Source organism: Poromitra crassiceps (assembly GCF_964638095.1).
Source record: "Poromitra crassiceps genome assembly, chromosome: 2".
In the NCBI taxonomy this organism is placed as follows: Eukaryota; Metazoa; Chordata; class Actinopteri; order Beryciformes; family Melamphaidae; genus Poromitra; species Poromitra crassiceps.
Window position 1 is genome coordinate 72,231,383 of NC_139624.1, and position 22,485 is coordinate 72,253,867.

At 46.7% G+C, this 22,485-nt stretch overlaps 1 protein-coding gene across 1 annotated transcript in view; it reads left to right on the forward strand.

Annotated features, from left to right (window-relative positions):
* Positions 1–12,691: 12,691 nt before the first annotated feature.
* The window catches only part of kcnb2b (potassium voltage-gated channel subfamily B member 2b), a gene marked incomplete at both ends in the record, with an annotated part of 173,620 nt that continues 163,826 nt past the window's right edge, over positions 12,692–22,485 (forward strand). Inside the window, one exon of the mRNA XM_083631972.1 lies at positions 12,692–13,276. Coding sequence (XP_083488098.1) covers positions 12,692–13,276 — 585 coding nt within the window. The remainder of the gene's footprint in view (positions 13,277–22,485) is intronic.

A 22,485-nucleotide genomic window follows, 5' to 3' on the forward strand; every position in this document is an offset into this window, starting at 1 on the left:
TGGAAGTCCTCCTCTTCATCTTCTTTTCAGATGTGGCTGATGATGGACACAATCTCTGTTATACAGATGGAGAGAGACTCAGGTCCCCGAGGACCAACTCGCTTGGAAGGTTCTCGACTATCTGGGACCCTTTTTTGGCCGACTTTGACGAGGTTAAGAATGACGAGTGACTGAGGTTGGGGGTGACGGATGGTTCGCCCCCGGCTGGTATCTCATGGACCACTTGTGTGGGATCCCATGCACATGATCTCTTGAATCACATAAGCATCTTATGCGGCTGGTGGCACCATGTTATAATGTTGAATGTTGATCTGTCTTCTTTTTTTTCTTTTCCTGTTTGTCTTGTTTGTATATTGTTGTATACAAAATTGAGAGAAAAAAAATTGTTGTGTCTTCTTGCTTCCCCTTTAGATGAGAGAATTCATGAAAAGATGCAACACACTCGGCACCACTGTAGAGCAGTGTAGACAGACCTCCCTCTCCCACGTTCATTTCTGAAAAGAGGAAAGAATTTTCTCATCACAATTTCCCTTCTCGGAGTGGGGCAAGTTTGGCTTTTTGGTTTCCCGTCCAGATGATGAATCTTTCACATTATTTTGCAGAGGGACTCACAGCACCATAACTCTACCTGTGGGCCTAATTACACAACTGACAACAGTATATTAACACATCTCACTGACTTATGGCAGCATAAACATAGCGGCCTTCATGCTATAATCAGCCTAAGTGATATTCAGAAATGATATGCGTAGATTAGCACCGCAGCATGGATGCGTAATATGCATATGGGTGTAATTTGCTCTTGTATGCAAAACAGTGAGAAAGCTTACTGTACAAAACTGTAACACAAGTGCCATAATAATAAAACATATTTCCGTATTACCTGTCTTAAAACCTTTGCGTATCATTTTAGAAGGGCTGTGTGAGGGTTATGTGATGTCGACAAAAGCAAAACTTAATAAGACAGACTGGATTGAGCACACTAAACGGTCCACCTCTAGCTCAGCTAAAATGCCAGCTACACCACAAGTGACTTCATTGCTATTCATGCCATGGCCTCTCCTTCCTGTCTTTCACCTCAATGTACAACACACAGTGATCAGTGGAACACGCTCGAGGTGCCACACCTGCCCTGATTACATAAATGCTCCCTCTCACCGCACAAGCCTCCAGAGTGGCGCGCGGGTCAGATTGCTTGCCTTGGTGTTTTCGCAGCAATTAGAGTGAAGTGCATTATATTCATATTATCAGTGCTGCCCGCCACAAGACGCAGCACTACTGAGCATCTTCTGTCACCCCTAAAGGCAGTATCGCTCACAAGACGCAGCACTACTGAGCATCTTCTGTCACCCCTAAAGGCAGTATCGCCTCACACTGATGAATGCTGATGAGTGCTGCTGCAAACCCCTGAAATCTGCAGGTTGCACTGCAGCTGTGCTGCAAAAGGATCTGCATTCTGTATTTTTGGTCAACAATAAGACTCGTTTCGCAGCAAGCTGTTGAGGTTGTTCAAGCAGGAAGTGAAGCAGGTGTAACAAAATAGCATTGACCACTGACGGCATTAGCGGGGGCCCCTGGCACCGGAACGCCTAAACGGAATGGAACCATAATTAATGATATTGGTTACACCTGCTTTACTTCCTGCTTTGTGTGATTCTCTCTGTATGTCTGTCCGTCCGGCCCATCAGTCTGCGGCTGTGTGCATGCTTTCCCCCTACTGGGTTATGTGCTTGCCTGAGCAGTTGAACAGCAGTTGCAGAGCAGACCGCACTGAGAGAGAGAGAGAGAGAGAGAGAGAGAGAGAGAGAGAGAGAGAGAAAGAAACAGCCAATTCAATTACTGATCCATGCCCCTGAATATATTAACCAAACATAACCAACAGCACAGGCTAGGCTAGCGATCAATCATGTTTGTTTGTCCCCTGCTAATAGCAACGCTAGACAGAGTGCAGCGTGGGGCTATGGGGTGTCACCGCCTATTATTTAAACACATACAAAAACATGGCCGCCCGCACGACAAAATACAAAGACATGCGTTTGTCACGCGGTGCATATTGGTGACATAATGTAGGTGCTGCTGGCACTATGAGAGGTGAACAGGTGTGTGTGTTGGCCATAAATGAAGAGATGACATGGGCAGTGACACATGGCATGGCTGTGCTTATTGAAGGCCACTGCTGCTCGTTCGTTGTTGATGTGGGTGGATGGTTGTGTGTGTGTGTGTGTGTGTGTGTGTGTGTGTGTGTGTGTCTGTGTGTGTGTGTGTGTGTGTGTGTGTGTGTGTGTGTGTGTGTGTGTGTGTGTGTGTGTGTGTGTGTGGACCTTGACATGGCTAAAAATAGCCAAACCGAATAAGCAGGCTGCTGCTATGGTGTGTGTTTCCTCCCTATTATTGACAAACAGACAAACACACACACATGCACACACACACACACACACACACACACAATGGCGTACGCACACAGTCTTCTGGCACACAGCTGATGGACTTACGATGAACCAATCACTGGCCTTCCCCGGCTTTGTATTTCAGAGAATCATAAATCACAGCTTTGAAAAGTACGTTATGCCAGGCCCTCCAAATATTATGCTCTGAGAGAGAGAGAGAGTGAGAGAGACTATGCTCTGTGAGAGAGAGAGAGAGAGAGAGAGACTATGCTCTGTGTGAGACAGAGAGAGAGAGAGACACTATCCTCTGTGTGTGTGTGTGTGTGTGTGTGTGTGTGTGTGTGAGAGAGAGAGAGAGAGAGAGGGCACACACACAGGCACTCTCACCCGTGCCAGCCATCTTTACAAGTATTTGAATCTAGTGCGGCGTTCTATTAATAGAAAGGTGTCCCGCATCGATTGAATGCTTATTATTGTAATTTAACTGAACACGACTCTCACTTCCCCCCTCCTGCAGACGCTCACAGTAGCTAAATTATAGCCCTCCCTCTCTCTCTCTCTCTCTCTCACACACACACACACACACACACACACACACACACCAACACACACACACACTCACCTTCTCTCTCTCTCTCTCTCTCTCTCTCTCTCTCACTCTCTCTCTCTCTCACACACACACACACACACACACACACACACTCACCTCTCTCTCTCTCTCTCACACACACACACACACACACACACACACACTCACCTTCTCTCTCTCTCTCTCTCTCTCTCTCTCTCACACACACACACACACACACACACACACACACACACACACACACACACACACACACACACACACACACACACCATAACCACTGCCCTCACTAGACTTAATGCCACCACACAAGCCCATTTTACATACAAGGCAACATTGCTTGTTATTGTTGTAGCACAGCCTTTGCCCAAGAAAAAGCAGCTTAGAATGTGATAACGTGTTGGTTCTTAAGGGTCCAGTATAGCAGCACATTCTTTATCTATACGTCACATAGCATAAACATTCAGCTATATGCAGCTCTAAATTATTTCAATTTTGCTTATAGAGAAGCTCAGAATGGGCTGTGTATTGCTCCTAGCGGTGCTATGACCGTGTAGCGAGCGCGCCTTTAGTGTGGGAGATGATGATGTGTCTGCTGTGTGGGGGTTGTGGGGTACAGTATGGCTGTGTGGGGGTTGTGGGGTACAATATGGCTTTGTGGGGGTTGTGGGGTACAGTATGGCTGTGTGGGGGTTGTGGGGTACAGTATGGCTGTGTGGGGGTTGTGGGGTACAGTATGGCTGTATAGGGGTAGTGGGGTACAGTATGGCTGTGTGGGGGTTGTGGGGTGCAGTGTGGGGGTTGTGGGGTACAGTATGGCTGTGTGGGGGTTGTGGGGTACAGTATGGCTGTGTGGGGGTTGTGGGGTACAGTATGGCTGTGTGGGGATTGTGGGGTACAGTATGGCTTTGTGGGGGTTGTGGGGTACAGTATGGCTGTGTGGGGGTTGTGGGGTACAGTATGGCTGTGTGGGGGTAGAGGGGTTGTGGGGTACAGTATGGCTGTGTGGGGGTTGTGGGGTACAGTATGGCTGTGTGGGGGTTGTGGGGTACAGTATGGCTGTGTGGGGGTCGTGGGGTACAGTATGGCTGTGTGGGGGTTGTGGGGTACAGTATGGCTGTGTGGGGGTAGAGGGGTTGTGGGGTACAGTATGGCTGTGTGGGGGTAGTGGGGTACAGTATGGCTTTGTGGGGGTTGTGGGGTACAGTATGGCTGTGTGGGGGTTGTGGGGTACAGTATGGCTGTGTGGGGGTTGTGGGGTACAGTATGGCTGTGTGGGGGTAGAGGGGTTGTGGGGTACAGTATGGCTGTGTGGGGGTTGTGGGGTACAGTATGGCTGTGTGGGGGTTGTGGGGTGCAGTATGGCTGTGTGGGGGTTGTGGGGTACAGTATGGCTGTGTGGGGGTTGTGGGGTACAGTATGGCTTTGTGGGGGTTGTGGGGTACAGTATGGCTGTGTGGGGGTTGTGGGGTACAGTATGGCTGTGTGGGGGTTGTGGGGAACAATATGGCTTTGTGGGGGTTGTGGGGTACAGTATGGCTGTGTGGGGGTTGTGGGGTACAGTATGGCTGTGTGGGGGTTGTGGGGTACAGTATGGCTGTGTGGGGGTTGTGGGGTACAGTATGGCTGTGTGGGGTACAGTATGGCTGTGTGGGGGTTGTGGGGTACAGTATGGCTGTGTGGGGGTAGAGGGGCTGTGGAGTATCAATGTGTCCACGCTGAGGTGCAGGGATGATGGAGTGGGCACACTTTATGGATAGGAGAGGGAAAACACAGCAGGCAGTGAAGGCTCAGTCCATCAACTCTTATTGGTCCAGGATGGATGAGATCACACAGACAGAGGGACAGAGAGAGAGAGACAGAGAGAGAGAAGGCCTATTCATAGCTTTCAAGGGGCGTTACGTGCTGCCGGGAACGCCCACCTGACGGTCAAACAGTACTGCTAAGTACTGTTTGAGCGGACGACAGCACAGGCATCACTACAGTATCTTCTCTTTTAGCAATAGTCTCACTAATCCCACAGTGGTTTACCTGCTTTTGAGATCTGCAAAAAATAGTTTGCTTCTGACTCACTCGTTCTCCCTCTCTCTTCACACGCGACGAGGGCTGTGCTCTCTCTCCACAACATTATAAAAACGAGTCCGTTGTTGTGAAACAATTTCTCCGAACTGCCATGTGTTGGACAGTAACGTTAACGATAGTTCGGTTTGTTTGAAGTGCCCAAAACGTGCAGTTTGTTTAGATATCGTTCTTTTTCAACGCTTGATAGATGGTCTAAATATTCCTGACTGGAAACTGGTGGAAAAAAGACCGCTTTTTGCTGGAGCTGCGTCTGGTCAGTGTTCAGCGCCATTGTTGTTTTGAGTTTTGACCGCCAGAATGGGCGTTCCTTGTACTTACGTAACGCCCCTTGAAAGCTATGAATAGAGGGTATGCACACCCACTTGAACACGCCCCTCAATCGGGAACGAGTGTCAAAATGAGTGTCAAGTTCCTCCCTGAGCAGCAGGTGTCAGTTATCTAGGCTGATTACTGCATTCAAGCTCAGTCTTGCTGTGACTCAGTGGGCGTGACCCCACAGTGACTTCTGCCTCTGTGACATCACATGCATACCCTCTATAGGACGAATCAGCGTGACGTCACAACCACCCAGAAATACATCACATCACATATATTTTGACATTCTGAGTGAGAGCAGAATTAGCTCAAGAGTTTGATGTATAATATATACATGCCGTGTTAAAGTTGTGTGAACTGTCGCAGTTTTTTTTTATGTAAACAGGGTCAGCTGGCTAGAGTCAGACACTCAAGCTCACGCTCCTATTGGGTCTCATTGCCGTTTCCACCCAGTGACGCGGTTTGTTTAGCAAAATGCTGCTCGGCTGATCCCTCGTATTACAAATGACAAGACTCAATGGCACTTTAAGATTAATATTAAATTAAATGTAATATTACATTATAATATTATATATTAAAGCCCCAATCAGTAAGATTTTTGACATTTTTTACTGTAATATAACTGCTTTTTAGTCACAGGACATGGTAGATTGACTTTTAATAGGGAGACCCTCGTCTTTATTTATCCCACACCGCCCTCCATTGGCCAGCACTGGGACTAAGCAGTTTGTCTGTCACGTCCCGTAGCAAGAAAAAAGAAAAAAGAAAAGCATGCGCGCATGCGCTGTACAGCGTAAGCGCTGTGTTCATGAAAACGAGGAAGTAACTCGATTCGGATTTGCTACGAAAATGATGTTTCACGGAACTATGGATTATTATTTCATCACGTGGTGAGTACCCGATGTCACAACATGTACATAGAGCTTCTGGTGTTGTGTTTTGTTGACTTTGAACGGCGATATCGTTATCGATACTAATGCACGCAGAGGGCGCAGTGGAAAACTTACTGATTGGGGCTTTAAGATTACTTAATTAGATTGATTACTTGCATACTATACAGGAATTGCTGCAGTTTCTGTTTGTAAACTCAAGCATTCAAACGTGGCCCCTCCTCCCTGCCTCAACAACACCAGAAGCTCACGCTCCCTGTACTGCCCCTGACCGCGCCCCCCTGTACTGCCCCTGACCGCGCCCCCCTGTACTGCCCCTGACCGCGCCCCCCTGTACTACCCCTGACCGCAGTTGCTAGTTGGTCGCTACCTTTTTATAGAGTCCCGACCACACCGACCTGCGCACTGTTATTGGCTGGGGACGTAACTGTACACATCATCCACACTGCACAAAGGTTGCAGCCCAGCAAAGTCCTTAGACCACCAAAACAATATGAAAGTACAGGCAGAGGACAGGGTCTCTCACAGAGAAATACACCCACACACACTTCTAACTGTAGTGGGTATAAGTGAGCATTGAGAGGGAGTATTTATTTTTATGCGGCTATACAAAGATAAGGAAATATACACAAATATATATATTTTTTTAAATAAAATTAACAATATAAAACTATTAAAAATCAGTCTCCAAAAGGTGGTGCTGAGCATTGTAATCAAGACTCCTGTGTCCTTCTAATAACTGGGGACTGCAGCACAGCCTTCAGTCTCTATTGTCACCATAGCATCATGTGATTGTCTGAGACTCAGTGTATAATACACTCAGACAGCAAAACGCATAGAACCGGCCAAACGGTTGATTTAATTGCTCTGTCATAAGGAGAAGCCACTGCCAGGACCAGAACCCAGTCCAGCCAGCTTACACGGTCCAAACTGTTACTTCAGCATGATGCTACAATTTGGGTTGCCAAGACAACAGCCCACACACATGCCCACATACTGTAATACAGAGGAATTAAAGAAGATGCTAGAGTCTCATCTCTAACAACCCCCTCCAGGAAAAAAAATAGATATATATTTTTTTTAGTCTTGGTATCCTGCAGTGCATCAACGCAGTGGTATGTAAAGCTGTTAATTAAAGATATCAAGCTGATAACTAGTTATTCCGCCCACGATGCGGGACGCGGGGCTGGCTTCAAGTCCCCAAAGTACTCACGCATGCAGGTGGTGTTTAGTATAGAGAAGTGGGCACGAGGTAGGCTATTACATCAGTCCACAGAACGCACTCCTCCTGCTGTAGAAGTAATATGGTGCACAATGGGTACAACACTGTGCAAGTCGGAGACAAACACAAGCATTGTATCCCTTACAGAAAAAACACATGAGGTTCACATCTGTCCACATGTAGTGATCATGTGGACACATGTTCAATTTCACATGTGTACACATGTGGAACACATGTGAAACCCATGGGAAGCGTGTGGTTTTGGAACGTTTTTACATGTGAAAAACAGGTTATCACATGTTATAACATGTGATAACATGTTTTGCCACATGTTGTATAGCAACATGTTTTACATGTGGGAAACAACATTTACATGGGTTTCACATGTAATCACATGGGAATTTACATGGGTTTCACACATTTCACGTGTGAAAACATTCCAAAACCACACGGGCAAAGCACATGTTTAACATGTGTTCCACATGTTTTCACATGTGAAATTCAAGATGTTTTCACATTTGATCACACCTGCAATTGCACATGTGCAAAATTCACATGATCACATGTGATTTTGCACATGTGAAGTTCATGTGGTTTTTCTGTAAGGGATCACAGAAAGTTATAATTGTTATGATACCTGCAGTAGGTTAATACTGCACTGTAGAGGTGTCAAACTGTTGTGTCTTTAGTAGTAAGGTCACATGGAACTCTCATCATGATCTTATTTTGTAACAGCATCAAACTACTGCCCTGGCACGTTGCACTTGATCAAGAAAGATTGCTGATACAGTAGATTGCCTATTCGATAATAATTAATGGTGTGAAAAGACATGGCCTAGCTAGCCAATGGCCCTGAATCATTTCCCTGCATTGAGTGGTTTCACCAGTGCCTCACACTGCGACAGTTTCATGGTCACGAAGAGGGAATTTCAGGGCGGTCAGTCAGGGGTTACGGAGACGCTTCACTTCTCTATACTCTCTGACCGCTATCAAACTTCAGCATGCTGTCAATTATTTAAGAAAACTATGTTCTGCAAATGACACCTCATCTTTATTGAGCTGAACCTTACTAATAAAGAAACATTGTGTTATTGTGAAAATGTAACTCCAACTTTGAATCTTCACATAATGTTCCACACAACTCTGTTAAGTCTCTTCTTGTATTCAAATGACACATTTTACATGATGTCACATTGTGCAAGAACTTCCCAGTTCCTCATCCATGGACTGCAGCAAAAACGTTCTATGATGCTATCTCTCTCTCTCATAACACTATACATTGTTGTATAAGCATGCAGTGCTTCTGTGTGTAGCCTAATATCTTATGTCCCATCTTTTCCTTCTGCTGGTAGCATTAGCAAGCCAAGAGGCCGAAGGCAGCTGATCAACTCGATCTATATGTCATCACCTTTTTTTTTTTATTAATATTTTTGCCCTGATTTTTTTTATCCCATTTTTATCCCCCATTAGTGCTATTTTTTTATTTTTTTTATCCTGGTTGCTGCTCCACCCTCTGTCGATCTGGGGAGAGCCGAAACTGGCTCCATGCTTCCTCCGAGACATGGGCAGTTGCCAGCCGCTTCTTTTCACCTGACAGGGGAAGCTTCACTGGTAGGACATAGCACGTGGGAGGATCACGCTATTCCAATGAGTTTCCCTCCCTCCGAACAGGCGCGCCGGACGACCAGAGGAGGCACCACATCAGCGACCAGGATATTGCATGTTTTTGGTGAGGGGTTCCTATATGAAGGAAAGCCCCCAGGGGGCACGGGGGGAGAACATGCAAACTCCACACAGAAAGGCCCTTTTTTGACGACCCCACCCAGGCGGTGGGCACTCGTGGACATGCGGACGGGCACGCACTCCTTTAGCGCTCACAGCGTCCCAGGTGGGAATCGAACCCAGGACCTTCTAGCTGTGAGGCGACAGCGCTATCATCACCTTGATGATGCTGTGGGACTGTTACAGAATCTGTTTCTATCTATACTGGTCGTGACATGGCATCTGAGTCAGTGTGAATGGTGTGACTATATTACTGTTGCACAGCACTTTCCTTGTGGTCAAGACTCAGTCTATGCCACCACACGTCTTCCCCTTTGTCATCTTTGTTTCCCATAGCGTGAGCAGCAGTACCCCCACACACACACACACACACACACACACACACACACACACACACGGTTAAGGCAGAGTATACTGTACGTGCACACACACACACACACACACACACACACACAGGCGCTCCGTTGAGTCGATGCAGGGTTATTGATCACTTGTCACTGGAAGGAAGGAACATGGCAGGGAAATCAATGACACATATGCAGCAGCGTATAATCAAATTTCTGGGAAAACGCTTGGCTAAGGGGAAATGTTAAACTGATACATAAGCTCTGCGGGGGAAAGATCATAATTGAACAGCGTTGGTTGGTACGGACTGAGAGTGAGGGATAGAGAGGGATGAGAGAGGAAGAGCTGGAGGAGGCAGAGCAAGCACTTCAGTGCTGCAGGTAACCATCTGAGGGAGAAGAAGGGCTACATCATTTAATATCTATTTATTCATTTGAGAGCAGGAAGCAGCGGAGAGCCCGTTATATATTGGACAGTTATTATAGGCAAGGTGGGTTTTGATTAGTTTGGAGGCCCAAGTACAGTCAACCTCCATTTCTCCGGGATGTATAATATTGCTGACTTGTTAATGTTGACTGCTGCTCTCATGTGGTCAAAAGAAAAAGGTCAGACCATCTTCTCATTTTCTATGCGGATCAGTTTACTTAGTGTGCTCGAGGCGACGGGGTCAAACAGCGCCTCTCAAGTGCTTTTGTTAGCCTTGATCACCTTGAGCTTTTAGCTGTTTCACTTGTAATGGGGGCGGGAATAATCTGCGTGTGCGTGTGTGTGTGTGTGTGTGTGTGTGTGTGTGTGTGTGTGTGTGTGTGTGTGTGTGTGTGTGTGTGTGTGTGTGTGTGTGTGTGTGTGTGTGTGTGTGTGAGTGAGAGAGAGAGAGAGTAGAGACAGACAGTGCTGTAACTGTAAGTTGTTTGGCCTGTCCAAACATGATTAAAGGTAGCCTACTGTATATAGGACCATGAATGGCCGGGTATTACTGTTGTGTAAGCATGTATTTTAGCAGTGTACCAGTTTTGGTAAGGCAATCAGTCAGTCCATACAATATGTAACAGTCAAAATAAAATAAAAATGTTTGTTTCAATGTAAAAGAAAAAAGTGTTATTTCCCAGCATATATAACAAGTATAGGCAATGCAAATAGATCAAATGCATATAAGATCAAATTATTAACTCATTATTAAGGTAGCCTATACCAAGCGTCCATAGTACCATGCATGTTTCCAGGACAGAAAAACCTTAGGTATGGAATTCAGTTCATGTCGCTTTTTCCCCCCCATCTGGGGATGCAGCAGCAGCCACAGATCCGTTCCGTTAGGTTTTCACCTCTAGGCTGTGGTGCAGCCCGCCCGTGTGTGTGGTGTGCGGTGCGCCCCTCCGCTCCTCCTCTCATGTAGTGTACAGCGGGACACTCCGCAGCCAGCTCGCCTAGCCCGTTCCTTCCCATCGCTTTTTACGCGCACGACGTCTGCAGATACAGTAGCCCCCGCACGCAGCGACGCTTTGGATGGAGGCAGCAGCACTCTTCCCCAGTGTCTTCTGATGGCAACACGGCACTTGTTCTGTTTTGATGAGCGTTTCTAGAGGAGGAGGAAGAAACATTGTCAGCTTTTTTCTCTCTCTTCTCGACTCGGTTCCAACAAAAAATAATGTGGGACTCGAGTCCACTGATTCAGCGCAGCGTCCGCGGAGTGCCCGCAATCGTGGCCGCTTGACTAAAGGGGGATCCCGGCTCCCTTTTCCACCTCTCCTCCCTTAGGAACAAGAGGAGTTTGCATGCAAAAGGTGGTTTATTTCGGCAAGGTGAGACACCATTTTATAATATTATTATTTATATGTGTCCACTAGTTTGAACAGTCTCGGAAATAGAATCTGTTCGCCGCAAGTCCACTGTTTTGGATTGAAGGTGTTGACACATCATCTGACTGACTGTGTTCTAACAACAGCGTAACAGGTCTGCAACAATGTTTCTGAATTCATATTGCAAGTTTTAACAGGTCAAATCATTTAGGCTGTAAATGATTTGAGGAGTAACCTACTGTAATGCATTACATTCCCATCTAAACACACACATTATCCCATTTGCTTGGTAAAACGAACTGCTTTGTAGCAGGCGTATTAAATAGTAATAATCAGGGAGTGCCAAATGTAATTGAAAACTGTTGCATTTAGGAGGTTCCTCCCTATCTCACTTCTCAACACAAATAATTGAACCTAGCCTACCACTCTTAGCCTAGCTTAATTAAAAATGGTTGCATTCTTCAATTAGTAAAGAAAGGTTATAAGTTACACTGATGGTGATTAAATGCAATTAATTATTTGAATTATCTGAATATAAAAGACATACTCAAGTTTTTTTTATAGGATATAGCCAGTTTCACTGATTAAACATGGCAGGGGGGATATTTGAAAATTAGCCTACAGGTTAATAGCACTAAGAGGTGAATTCGTTAGCCTATATGTGGCCCCTCCATTCAAATAGTGATCAAATTCATTTTAAAGCAACTCTCAATTCATGCGTTTCATCTGTGGCTACAGTGAGACACATTTTGACCAATGGACTAGGTGGAAAGTAGGCTAGTGCAGCAGGAGTTAATTGCCTCACTACACAGCCACAACACTGCTGGACCAGAGTGCAAAGCAAAGCAGCCACATTGATTGTTAAAACAAAATCATTGATTCTGTCCCCTACCCCTACCTCTTAGAAATGTGATCAGAGAGATCAATAACACAGTGAGTGCTGCTATTACTATTATTTTTGAAAGATGATAAGAAGTAACAGGTGCGTTTTTGTTAGTGCTGCAACCTGAAAATAAGTCTGTGCAATTCACAGAGCCTGAGAGATGCGTAATATTGATTCCCTGATACTGAAATTGATTTACATAATAACTGATGTGTGTGTGCCTGAACTCCAATAATCTCACACAATTTTCATTTTCTTTTCTCAGCCATGGAGGGACTTGTCTAAGGAGGATCCAACATAAATCAGATTTTGTAGACTTTTTTTGTTAATTCTCTTCTTTTGTTTCACCTTCAAACATCTTCCTGGATAAGCCTCCCTCCCTCCAGCCCTCTCCATCACCATGGCTGAGAAGCTTGGACCGGCAGGGCTTAAATCCCCCAACAGCCGAACCTCTCAGTCTCTGCCCCCCGAGCCTATCGACATCATCCGCACCAAAGCCCGCTCCCGGAGAGTCCGCCTCAACGTGGGCGGTCTGAACCACGAGGTTCTGTGGCGGACCCTGGACCGGCTACCCAGGACACGGCTGGGCAAGCTGCGGGACTGCAACACCCACGAGTCCCTGATGGAGGTCTGCGACGACTACAGCCTGAACGAAAACGAGTACTTCTTCGACCGGCACCCGGGGGCCTTCACCTCCATCCTGAACTTTTACCGCACGGGCAAACTGCACATGATGGAGGAAATGTGCGCCCTGTCGTTCGGCCAGGAGTTAGACTACTGGGGCATCGACGAGATCTACCTGGAGTCCTGCTGCCAAGCCCGCTACCACCAGAAGAAGGAGCAGATGAACGAGGAGCTGAGGAGGGAGGCAGAGACCATGAGGGACAGGGAGGGAGAGGGAGAGTTTGACAACACCTGCTGCCCAGACAAGAGGAAGAAGCTGTGGGATCTCCTGGAGAAGCCCGGCTCCTCGGTGGCTGCCAAGGTAGGAAGTGTGATCACACCGCCCCCCTGCTCACATTTGCTGATAGGACTTTCGCATTCATACTGGAACACCATGTCTGCTTCACACATTACAGGCCTACGCATGCTTATTATTAATTAAGGCCCACTTCCACTTTTATTTTTTTTAAATCTGTCATTACTAGTTAATCAGTTGGGTCTATTAAAACAGATATGTAATGAATTCTTATCAGGCCAGACCCGGAACAGGCTGGCCTAGAGCAGCCTTGGGGGCTTAGAGGAGCCTTGGGGGGCTTAATGACTAACTGACTGACTGACTGACTGACTGACTGACTGACTCACTCCCCATTGTTGAAACAGGCATGCATGAGTGTTGAGCAGCAGCAGGCAGCTGAAACAAGCCTGTAACACAGGTGAACGTAATCCCTGTAATCAACTAGTTGATTACATTGTAATCAACTGCTTGTGTCAACCAAACTCCACTGCTCATATTTGAGCTTGAATCAGAATGAGAATTACTTTTATTGCCACAATATCGGAGCGGAGTTTCTGCAGGCAGAGGAAGGGAGGATTTTTTTTAGGTAATGGAGAGAGAAGGTAAACACTGCCCACGTGCTTATAATATTACCGAGATGATATATGATACAAAGTGGGTTGATAATCGGTAAAGCCATCCTTTAAGTAGGCATTAAATAGGAATGTATAGTCCAAGCGGTGCACGATGTAGTTAACAAGAGTAATCTAATGGAGTAGAAAGTTCTGGTAGAAGTAGCAGCTATAATACTTTACTGTAATGAGTGTCCAACTGCTGTTGCTGTAAAGTGATGTTTGATGGGGGGGGGGGGGGGGGGGGGGGGTGTTCATGTCAGTGGGGGGGATTCAACTTCTTGCCAAGGGGGAGTATTTCAGAGAGTTTGTGACTGGGGGGGGGAGGGGTCGGCCATGATTTTACGAGACCGCTTCAGCATCCTCCTGGCAATGTGCAGGTCCTGAAGGGATGGCAGGTTTTATCTGATCACCTCCTCAGCACAGTGGATAGGATGGACTCAATGATGGAGGTGTAGAAGTGCACCATCGTTGCCTTTAGCACTTTGGATTTCTTCAGCTGCCGCACGAAGTACATCCTTTGTGGTGTCTTCTTGGTTAGAGCTCTGATGTTCAGCTCCCATTTCAGGCTGGCTGATGATGGTCCCTAGGAAGCAAAGGACTCAACAGTGTTGACTGGGGAGTCAGCCAGGGTGATGGGGGAAGGTGGGACTGTGTTCCTCCTGTAATCCACAATCATCTCCACTGTCTTTTGAGCATTTAGCGCCAGGTTGTTTTGACTGCACCACGTCAAGCCGAAGTCAAGCCAAGTTAAGCCGAATGCGAGAGGAGAACCAATTAACGTGAACAAGCTATGAGGACTTCGTTTAAAAACAGTGGCAAACTAAAAGTGGCAATACAACTAAAGTTAATCTAAAACATAATCATCCTATCCAGTTTCCCCAATCGGTAAAAAAAACAGTTACACATATCCACACACACACAAGTGAAAGGTTTTAGGGACGATCATTGATTTACAGTATAATAATTGCAGAGATTATCTGCGATATTGGTGATTCTATTGAAAAAGAATAGCTTGGAGCAGCTCATTAAAAAAAGAAGAAGAAATGAGCATGAACTGTTCATTCTTTCAGACTGTGAACTTAGTTCACAATTCAAAATTGTGAACTATGAATGTGAACTACCGTAAATTCCGGACTATAAGCCGCGGCTTTTTTCCCGTTTTTTGGCCTTTTTTGGCCCCTGCGGCTTATATAACGGTGCGGCTTATCTATGGATTTTTTCCAAAAAAAAAAAAAAATCTCTCTTTTTTAGCACTCTTTCTAACTATAAATCCACTTCTGTTTTAATTTCCTCTCTTGCCCTCTTTTAACAACATAACATAACATAACATAACATAACACAACACAGGTAAGCAGAAAGAAAAAGACGAAGCAATCACCGCCATGAATGAGGAAATGACTCACCTGCTGGAGGCTGGAGATACACGGCTTGGGCTAAACTTTTACTCCGTGAAACACTATCGATTAAGTCCGACATCGCTCAGAGGTTTGAGCAGCTTGAAAACAAGTTTGAAAACGTGCAGAAGTCCATCCACTCACTCACTAAAGAAAATAATGCAACCGTGAACAGAGTTTCTAATGCGGAAAAGCGCATCAGCGCACTGGAGGACAAAAACAACACAGTGAGTCCGAAAGTGGATAAAATGCAAAAACATCGAAACGCTGCACACGCAGGTTGATGACTTAATCAGCAGGAGTAAAAGAAATAACATTCGCCTGATCAATGTAAAAGAGGGAGCTGAGATTGGTGACATGGACGCTTTCGTGGCAAAATCCTGTGTTACATCCTGGACCTGAAGGAAGGCGAGAAACCACCAGAGGTGGACAGGGCACACCGGGCGCCTCGGCCACGTCCAGACCCCGGCCTGCCACCGAGGGCCATCTTCATCTGCCTACTCCGCTGGCCCGACCGTCAACTCATCCTCCAGGCTGCGGGGAAGAAGCCCCTCACCTGGGAGGGTACGCGCTTTTTCGTCCAGCAGGACCTCTCCGCGTTGGTGCAACAGAAACGCGCAACATACAACAGCATCATCGAAAAGGTTAAAGTCAATGGATATCGCTTTGGCGTACTGTACCCAGCGAGACTCGTCATAACCATTGATGGACAGCGGCGGAACAAGAGCTCAAAGTGAAACTGCCGAATATCTTTTGAGTTGGACTGGTCAATAGTACTGTGAGTAACTAAAATAAAAAGATAAAAAACGGAATTCTCTCTTCTTTAGCACTCTTTCTAACTATAAATCCACTTCTGTTTTAATTTCCTCTCTTGCCCTCTTTTCACCACACCGCGGACACTGTGTGCACTGTAAAAAAAACAAAAAATACCATTAAAACACCCGCGGCTTATAGTCCGGTGCGGCTTATATAAGAAAAAAATAGTCAACTTTGAAGGTGCGGCTTATACACCGGTGCGCCTTATAGTCCGGAATTTACGGTAGTTCATTTTAGGCTGTAGTGTGAACTGAACTTTGAGCTATAGCTCTTATGTGAACTTGCACAACACTGAGTAGCACTGGCAGCAGTCTGGGTCCCGGCTTAACTAGGCTTAACCTAGTCTTGTTTTTCTCATGCAGTCATTCTGTTTTCCATCTTGCCGAGTGGGAACAGTGCATCGGGGTGAGGGGGCGAGAACGAGAGAGAGAGAGAGAGGGAGCGAGAGAGAGAGAGAGAGAGAGAGAGAGAGAGCTGCATGTCTTTGTGGAATTGTTTTGTTTGGATTGAAAGGAGAAACGAGGGGAGGCTGAGGAGTGCAGGTTGAGGAGTGAGGAGGAGTACCAACAGGCAAGCAAACACATCAAAGCAGATTCACTGCCCTGACACTGATAAACGAGCGGTGGAACTATTGCATAGAGGAGGGGAAGTGTTCTGTTACTTACGAGGCCATGGAGAGAAGTTTGATGGGGGAGCAGGGTGTTCTGCTGATGGGGGAGCAGGGTGTTCTGCTGATGTATTTGATAGCAGGGTGTTCTGCTGATGGGGGAGCAGGGTGTTCTGTTGATGTATTTGATAGCAGGGTGTTCTGCTGATGGGTGAGCAGGGTGTTTTGCTGATGGGGGAGCAGGGTGTTTTGCTGATGTATTTGATAGCAGGGTGTTCTGCTGATGTATTTGGTTGGTGCCCCACGTTGTACTGTTGTGTTGTCGAGGTGGGGCTATGTCAACCACGGGCCAAGCTTGGCACTGACTTGTGACAGCTGCACATCTCTGGGTGGCAACAGTACAGTCTCCCTTTATTATATTATGTCAATCTGACTCACTGACTGGATGCAGTTCTTTTTGGATATCACTGTGAGTCGGCGACGTGACAGGATGATGTCAAAATGTCACGTTACAGGCGCGCGGATGAGTACAACACAGACCTTTTGGATGTTGCAGATGCCATTTTTTTATGAGAGAGGAGAGTGACAGTCCCTCACTCATGTTTGTACCAATCACTCACAGTACTTAGTTTGGACAACATAGTGGAGATATCTAATAGGGTTGATTGAGAACTGAGATAGTCATCAGTTAGTTCTCCTTTCCCACAGACCATACCAGAAGACTGCTGTGTCGGGGCGCCCCCAGTGGCTCACTTGGTAGAGTGCGTACCACAAAGGTAGTCCTTCCCGGGTTGAATCCGACTCGTGGGCCTTTGCCGCATGGGATCCCTTCTCTCTCTCCCTACCTTTGCTGTCTGCCTAACTGTCCTGTCCAATCAATGCAAAATGTACACCCCCAAATAAAAAGAGAGAGAGAGAGAGAAAAGAAAATTGCTGTGTCAATCATATGCAGTCCTCAACCTTTGCACTGCGACAATGAATCTTACCTGACGACAGATGACTGATGCCTACCTGATGACTTTGAGCAGAAATCATAGAGAGACTTGGGAGACTGCGTTGCAACGTCAAGGCTGGCGGCCACATTATAAAACCTTAACATCTCTTTCAACTCCTCCTCCTCGTCCTTGTCACCATTCCCTTCCATCCCCCCACCCTCCCACCCCCCCACTCTGACTCAGTCCTCAATTAGGTACTGATCGACCTTGATGACATCCAATCACTGGTCACTTCTCGTTGGGTTCTGGTCTCCTGGCGTCATCGTTGCGCAGTGCAGAGCAGGGCTGTCCAGGAGTGTATTCCATGTCAGAAGAAATATCATAAAGACAGTAGTGTTCCCCCCGGCTCTGCAGTGTGACAGCGACTTGCTGAAAGAACGATTATCGCCTCCTGGCGTATCACAGGCCCCTGCGGACATATTGTTGTGAGCCCTTTCCCCCCCTGAAAGCAATGTCGTGTGCCTTCAATGTCATGCCTTCCTGTTGTCCCACACAGTTTGGGAATCACACAAGATTCCATTTTCTGACCCTCTGCTGCCTGCTGCAGAATTCATAGCATGCGGGTTGAGGTGTGAAAACAGCCAGAATATGGTAATGACACTCACTGACTACTCGCCTGTATATATAAGGTTTGGAGCTTGTCATAGGAGTACTAAAGGAAACGGTAGAATGTGGCAGGTAGTCACTAATTCTGTCCGCTCTTCCTCCTCTGTGTTTATTGCAAGACCTTGACTTCTTCTTCCTCTGATCGGTCCCAGATCCCCCTCAATCCACTGGTGATTTGTGATTGACAAGGATCCCTTTCCCCCGGCATCGTCATTGTATTTAAGCACTCACAGGGAAGCTGTAGATCACATGAATCAATTATAAAGAGGCTGCCAATATCCAGTTTAAGGCAAACTCAGGTGACAGCGGTGAGGTAATTGGATACGCCGTGCGATATTAAAAGTGATTTACATCTGCAATTCAGTCCCCCCCCCCCTCTCTCTCCCTCCCGAGGCGTCTCAATTTTGCTGACCTGTTCACTATAATGTCGGGGAAGCCTGCGCAACCTCGGCGGGAAAACCCACCCTCAATCAAATTGCATTGACGTTCTGCTGAGTGCTCTGGCACGCCAACTTGAACGTGACTTCAATGGCCAATGCTCGGCGCTGGCTGGCCACCATCAACGCAAAGGTTATCCATAGCTGAGAACACATGTGGAAATAGACTTTTCAGACTGCAGCTCCGCGAGAGATCAGGGAAGCCTTTTTTTGGAGCACGAGCATGGGGCATAGTGAGAGAGGGAATGCCATCACTAGGCTGATACTGCGCTGTGCTTTTATATACAAGGCAACATGAGGACTTTGTCGAACGCAATCACACACACACAGTCACCTGGCATAAACAGATTCTCTCTCTCTCTCTCTCACACTCTCTGCCTCTCTCTCTGCCTCTCTCTCTCTCCCACAATCTCTGCCTCTCTCTCTCTCTCTCACACTCTCTGCCTCTCTCTCTCTCCCACTCTCTCTCTCTGCCTCGCTCTCTCTCTCTCCCACTCTCTCTGCCTCTCTCTCTCTCACTCTCTCTGCCTCTCTCACTCTCTCTGCCTCTCTCTCTCTCTCTCTCTGCCTCTCTCTCTCTCTCTCTCTCTCTCTCTCTCTCTGCCTCTCTCTCTCTCCCACACTCTCTGCCTCTCTCTCTCTCTCTCTCTCTCTCTGCCTCTCTCTCTCCCTCTCTCACACTCTCTGCCTCTCTCTCTCTCACTCTCTCTGCCTCTCTCTCTCTCTCTGCCTCTCTCTCTCTCTCTCTCTCTCTCTCTGCCTCTCTCTCTCCCACACTCTCTGCCTGTCTCTCTGCCTATCTCTCTCTCTCTCTCTCCCTCTCTCTCTCTCTCTCTCTCTCTCTGCCTCTCTCTCTCCCTCTCTCACACTCTCTGCCTCTCTCTCTCTCTCTCTCTCTCTCTCTCTGTCTCTCTCTCTAGCCGTTTTCCCACATGCGTACCGGAAAATTACCTGTAAGTCAATATCGGACATTTCCCTTCACACCTCTCCTCTCGCATGTGGGAATCTAGCAGCGAAATTGCCTGTATGTTGGGGGGCGGGGCGGCATTGCAGAGCGGGTGGGGAGTGACGTGTCGGCAAAACTCTGAATGGTGAAATAAGTTTGCTTGTTTATCCGTTCACCTGCGTCGCGTTGAAGCACTTTTTACAGACTGGCTTTGTTTGATGTGTCCGGGCTTGCCTTCGCTGTCGGCAACGTAAGCAAAATACTTCCACATTTCGCTTCGTGCATTTGCTTTCTCAACAAGCGTTGGGCGGCTTGCAAGACTCTCAGAGCTGTCTGTGTCCCTGTCGGGCTGTGACTGAAGGAGGAGGACGGACTGTGGCCAGAGAGCGAGCAGGCAGCAGAGGGGAGAGGGGAAAATCAGCACGCCCACACATGAAGCTGACATACTGCTCTTATTATCACAAGATCATTTCGCCAGTTTGCTTTAATGTGCGCGAATGATTAGATTATGCCCGCTGGAACATTAAAGGAGAATTTCGTTTTTTTTTAACCTAACGAAGGTTATGCCAAACCCCACATAGGTTACGCTAAAACCACCACCGCAAAGCGTCCTACCTGTAGTTGGGCAGTCGGCGGGAAAGTATCGCGGGACTTTACGAGACTTGGTGACCGAGATCACGTTTGAGGCAATTTGATGCCTGGAAGACTCCAGGAAATGGCCTGGGGCGAAATATCACTCTGGTGGATGTTGAGGGATCACATTACGACGATATTTGGCGAAAACGGGAATAAAAATAGCTATTTAGATGCAGGAAAGACAGGCTCACACTTGGCCCCAAATCAGCTCCATTTTACAACTGACTTGGACGCTATTGATCTCAAAACAACACTAGGACGGCCAGAAACGCCGCGAACATCGCTGGGTGAGTGGCCAAATCATAATTATTGCCAGGAGATGGGTCCAGGTAAAAAAAAAACGAAATTCTCCTTTAAGCAACGTGTGTACACCTCGCCCATGAGAGTGTCGCGGGAAATGACTAGACCCGTTCTACACTTGAGTCCGCTATCGCGCATACCGCTCTTCTGACTGGCTCGAAACTGGTGAAATGTCCGTGATGACGGGGTCGCGCTTATACCGGAAAACAACTTTCACACATGCAGGCATTAGACCACGTTCCGGTCATTTAGCGGTACAAAGCGCATGTGGGAAAACGGCTTCTCTCTCTCTCTCTCTCTCTCTCTCTCTCTCTCCCTCACACTGGTGTTAGATTGCCCTATGGTGCCCAGGCATTCAGAGTCCAATGTGCCGGGAAAAGGCACCTAGCCTGCCCCTACATAAAGGTTAAAGGGACACTCCACCAATTTTCAATGCTGATTTATTTTGCACATAATCTCACACATATCCGAAAAGTGTAAACCGTTTTGCAGACAATCATTTAGTTTGACAGTTACTGAGAATTGATTTTGAGTAAAGTTATGGACGAGTGATTGGATTTGTGCATGAATGACATCAGTGATCCACAGTAGCGGAGCGTACGCCGGGGCAGAGGGTGCGGCCGCCACGGGCCCACTCGTCAGGGGGGCCCATCAAAAAAAAAAAAAAAAAAAAAAATTTTTTTTTTTTTTTTTTTTTGCAGGCCAGGCCACCTGGCTGGCAACCTGTGTTTTTATTTTTCTTCTTCAGAACAAGCTTGTCTGTAAAGTGGCTTCACTGTAGTCTTTCTTGGACATAATATTACTTGGCTCAGTGAGTGACAAATTGTGTTTTCGGATATAGGGGCTATCAGCTATTTTACAGTTGTGACTTAAAATGACTTTATTTAATAAAGTCAGTGGTGTGAGTCTGAGAGAAATTCAATCAATAGACAATAACATTGGTGTGTTTAAAATGAGATATTCCACTAAATATGGCTAAAACCGATTCAAACATGCAAAAAAGGCACATTTTTCTTCGCGGCCTGGCAGGCCTGGTTCTACGGGGGTGCAAAAGCATGCATTGCACCCTTATTTGTCTGCATGCTCAGTTGAAAAGTAATTTTTTTTATAAATGCTACAGCTGCACACTTACTGTTTAAACTTGAATTATAGTTGTTGTTTTTCTTTGTTCTTTGATGTGATTTTATGGCTTTTTGGCACCTATATGTAACCTTTTAAGGTTGAGATAATTGTATTATCATTATATGGTCCAAATATTTCAGTAAAGCACTTGAAACACTTGAAATATTCTTGCTTGGGTGGTATCATTCTACTTGAAATGATGGTCAAATGCATTATTTTTAGTAAAATAACATGTCAAATCTTTCGGCCGGCCGGCCTTTGGCCGGCCACCCGAGTGGGCCCGGCCTTTGGCCGGGCATCTGCACCCCTTCCTATCTAGGATGCACCCCTAGTCATCTTGTTCTGGAACCGGCCCTGCGGCCTGGCCTGGCCTTCAAAAAAAAAAAAAAAAAAAAAAAATTTTTTTTTTTGATGGGGCCCCCCCTAAGAGCTTCGCCCCCTCTGGGCTGATAGGGTCGCTCCGCCCCTGGTGATCCACCACAACTTTACTCAAAGCAACTCTCAACAAACTAAATGATTGTCTGCAAAACTGTTTAGACTTTTCGGATATGTGTGAGATTCTGTGCAAAATAAATCAGCATTGAAAATCGGTGGAGTGTCCCTTTAAGCACGAGAAGACTGACCTTTCCAGCGCGGTCAGTGGAGGTAGGGTTACATTCATCAGTAATGAGGAGCAAGAACATGCTTTGGGAGTAATAGGGCCAGACCCTGCAGAATGGAAATAAGATGGAGACCAAGAAGACAGACTGAGAATTGAAGCGAG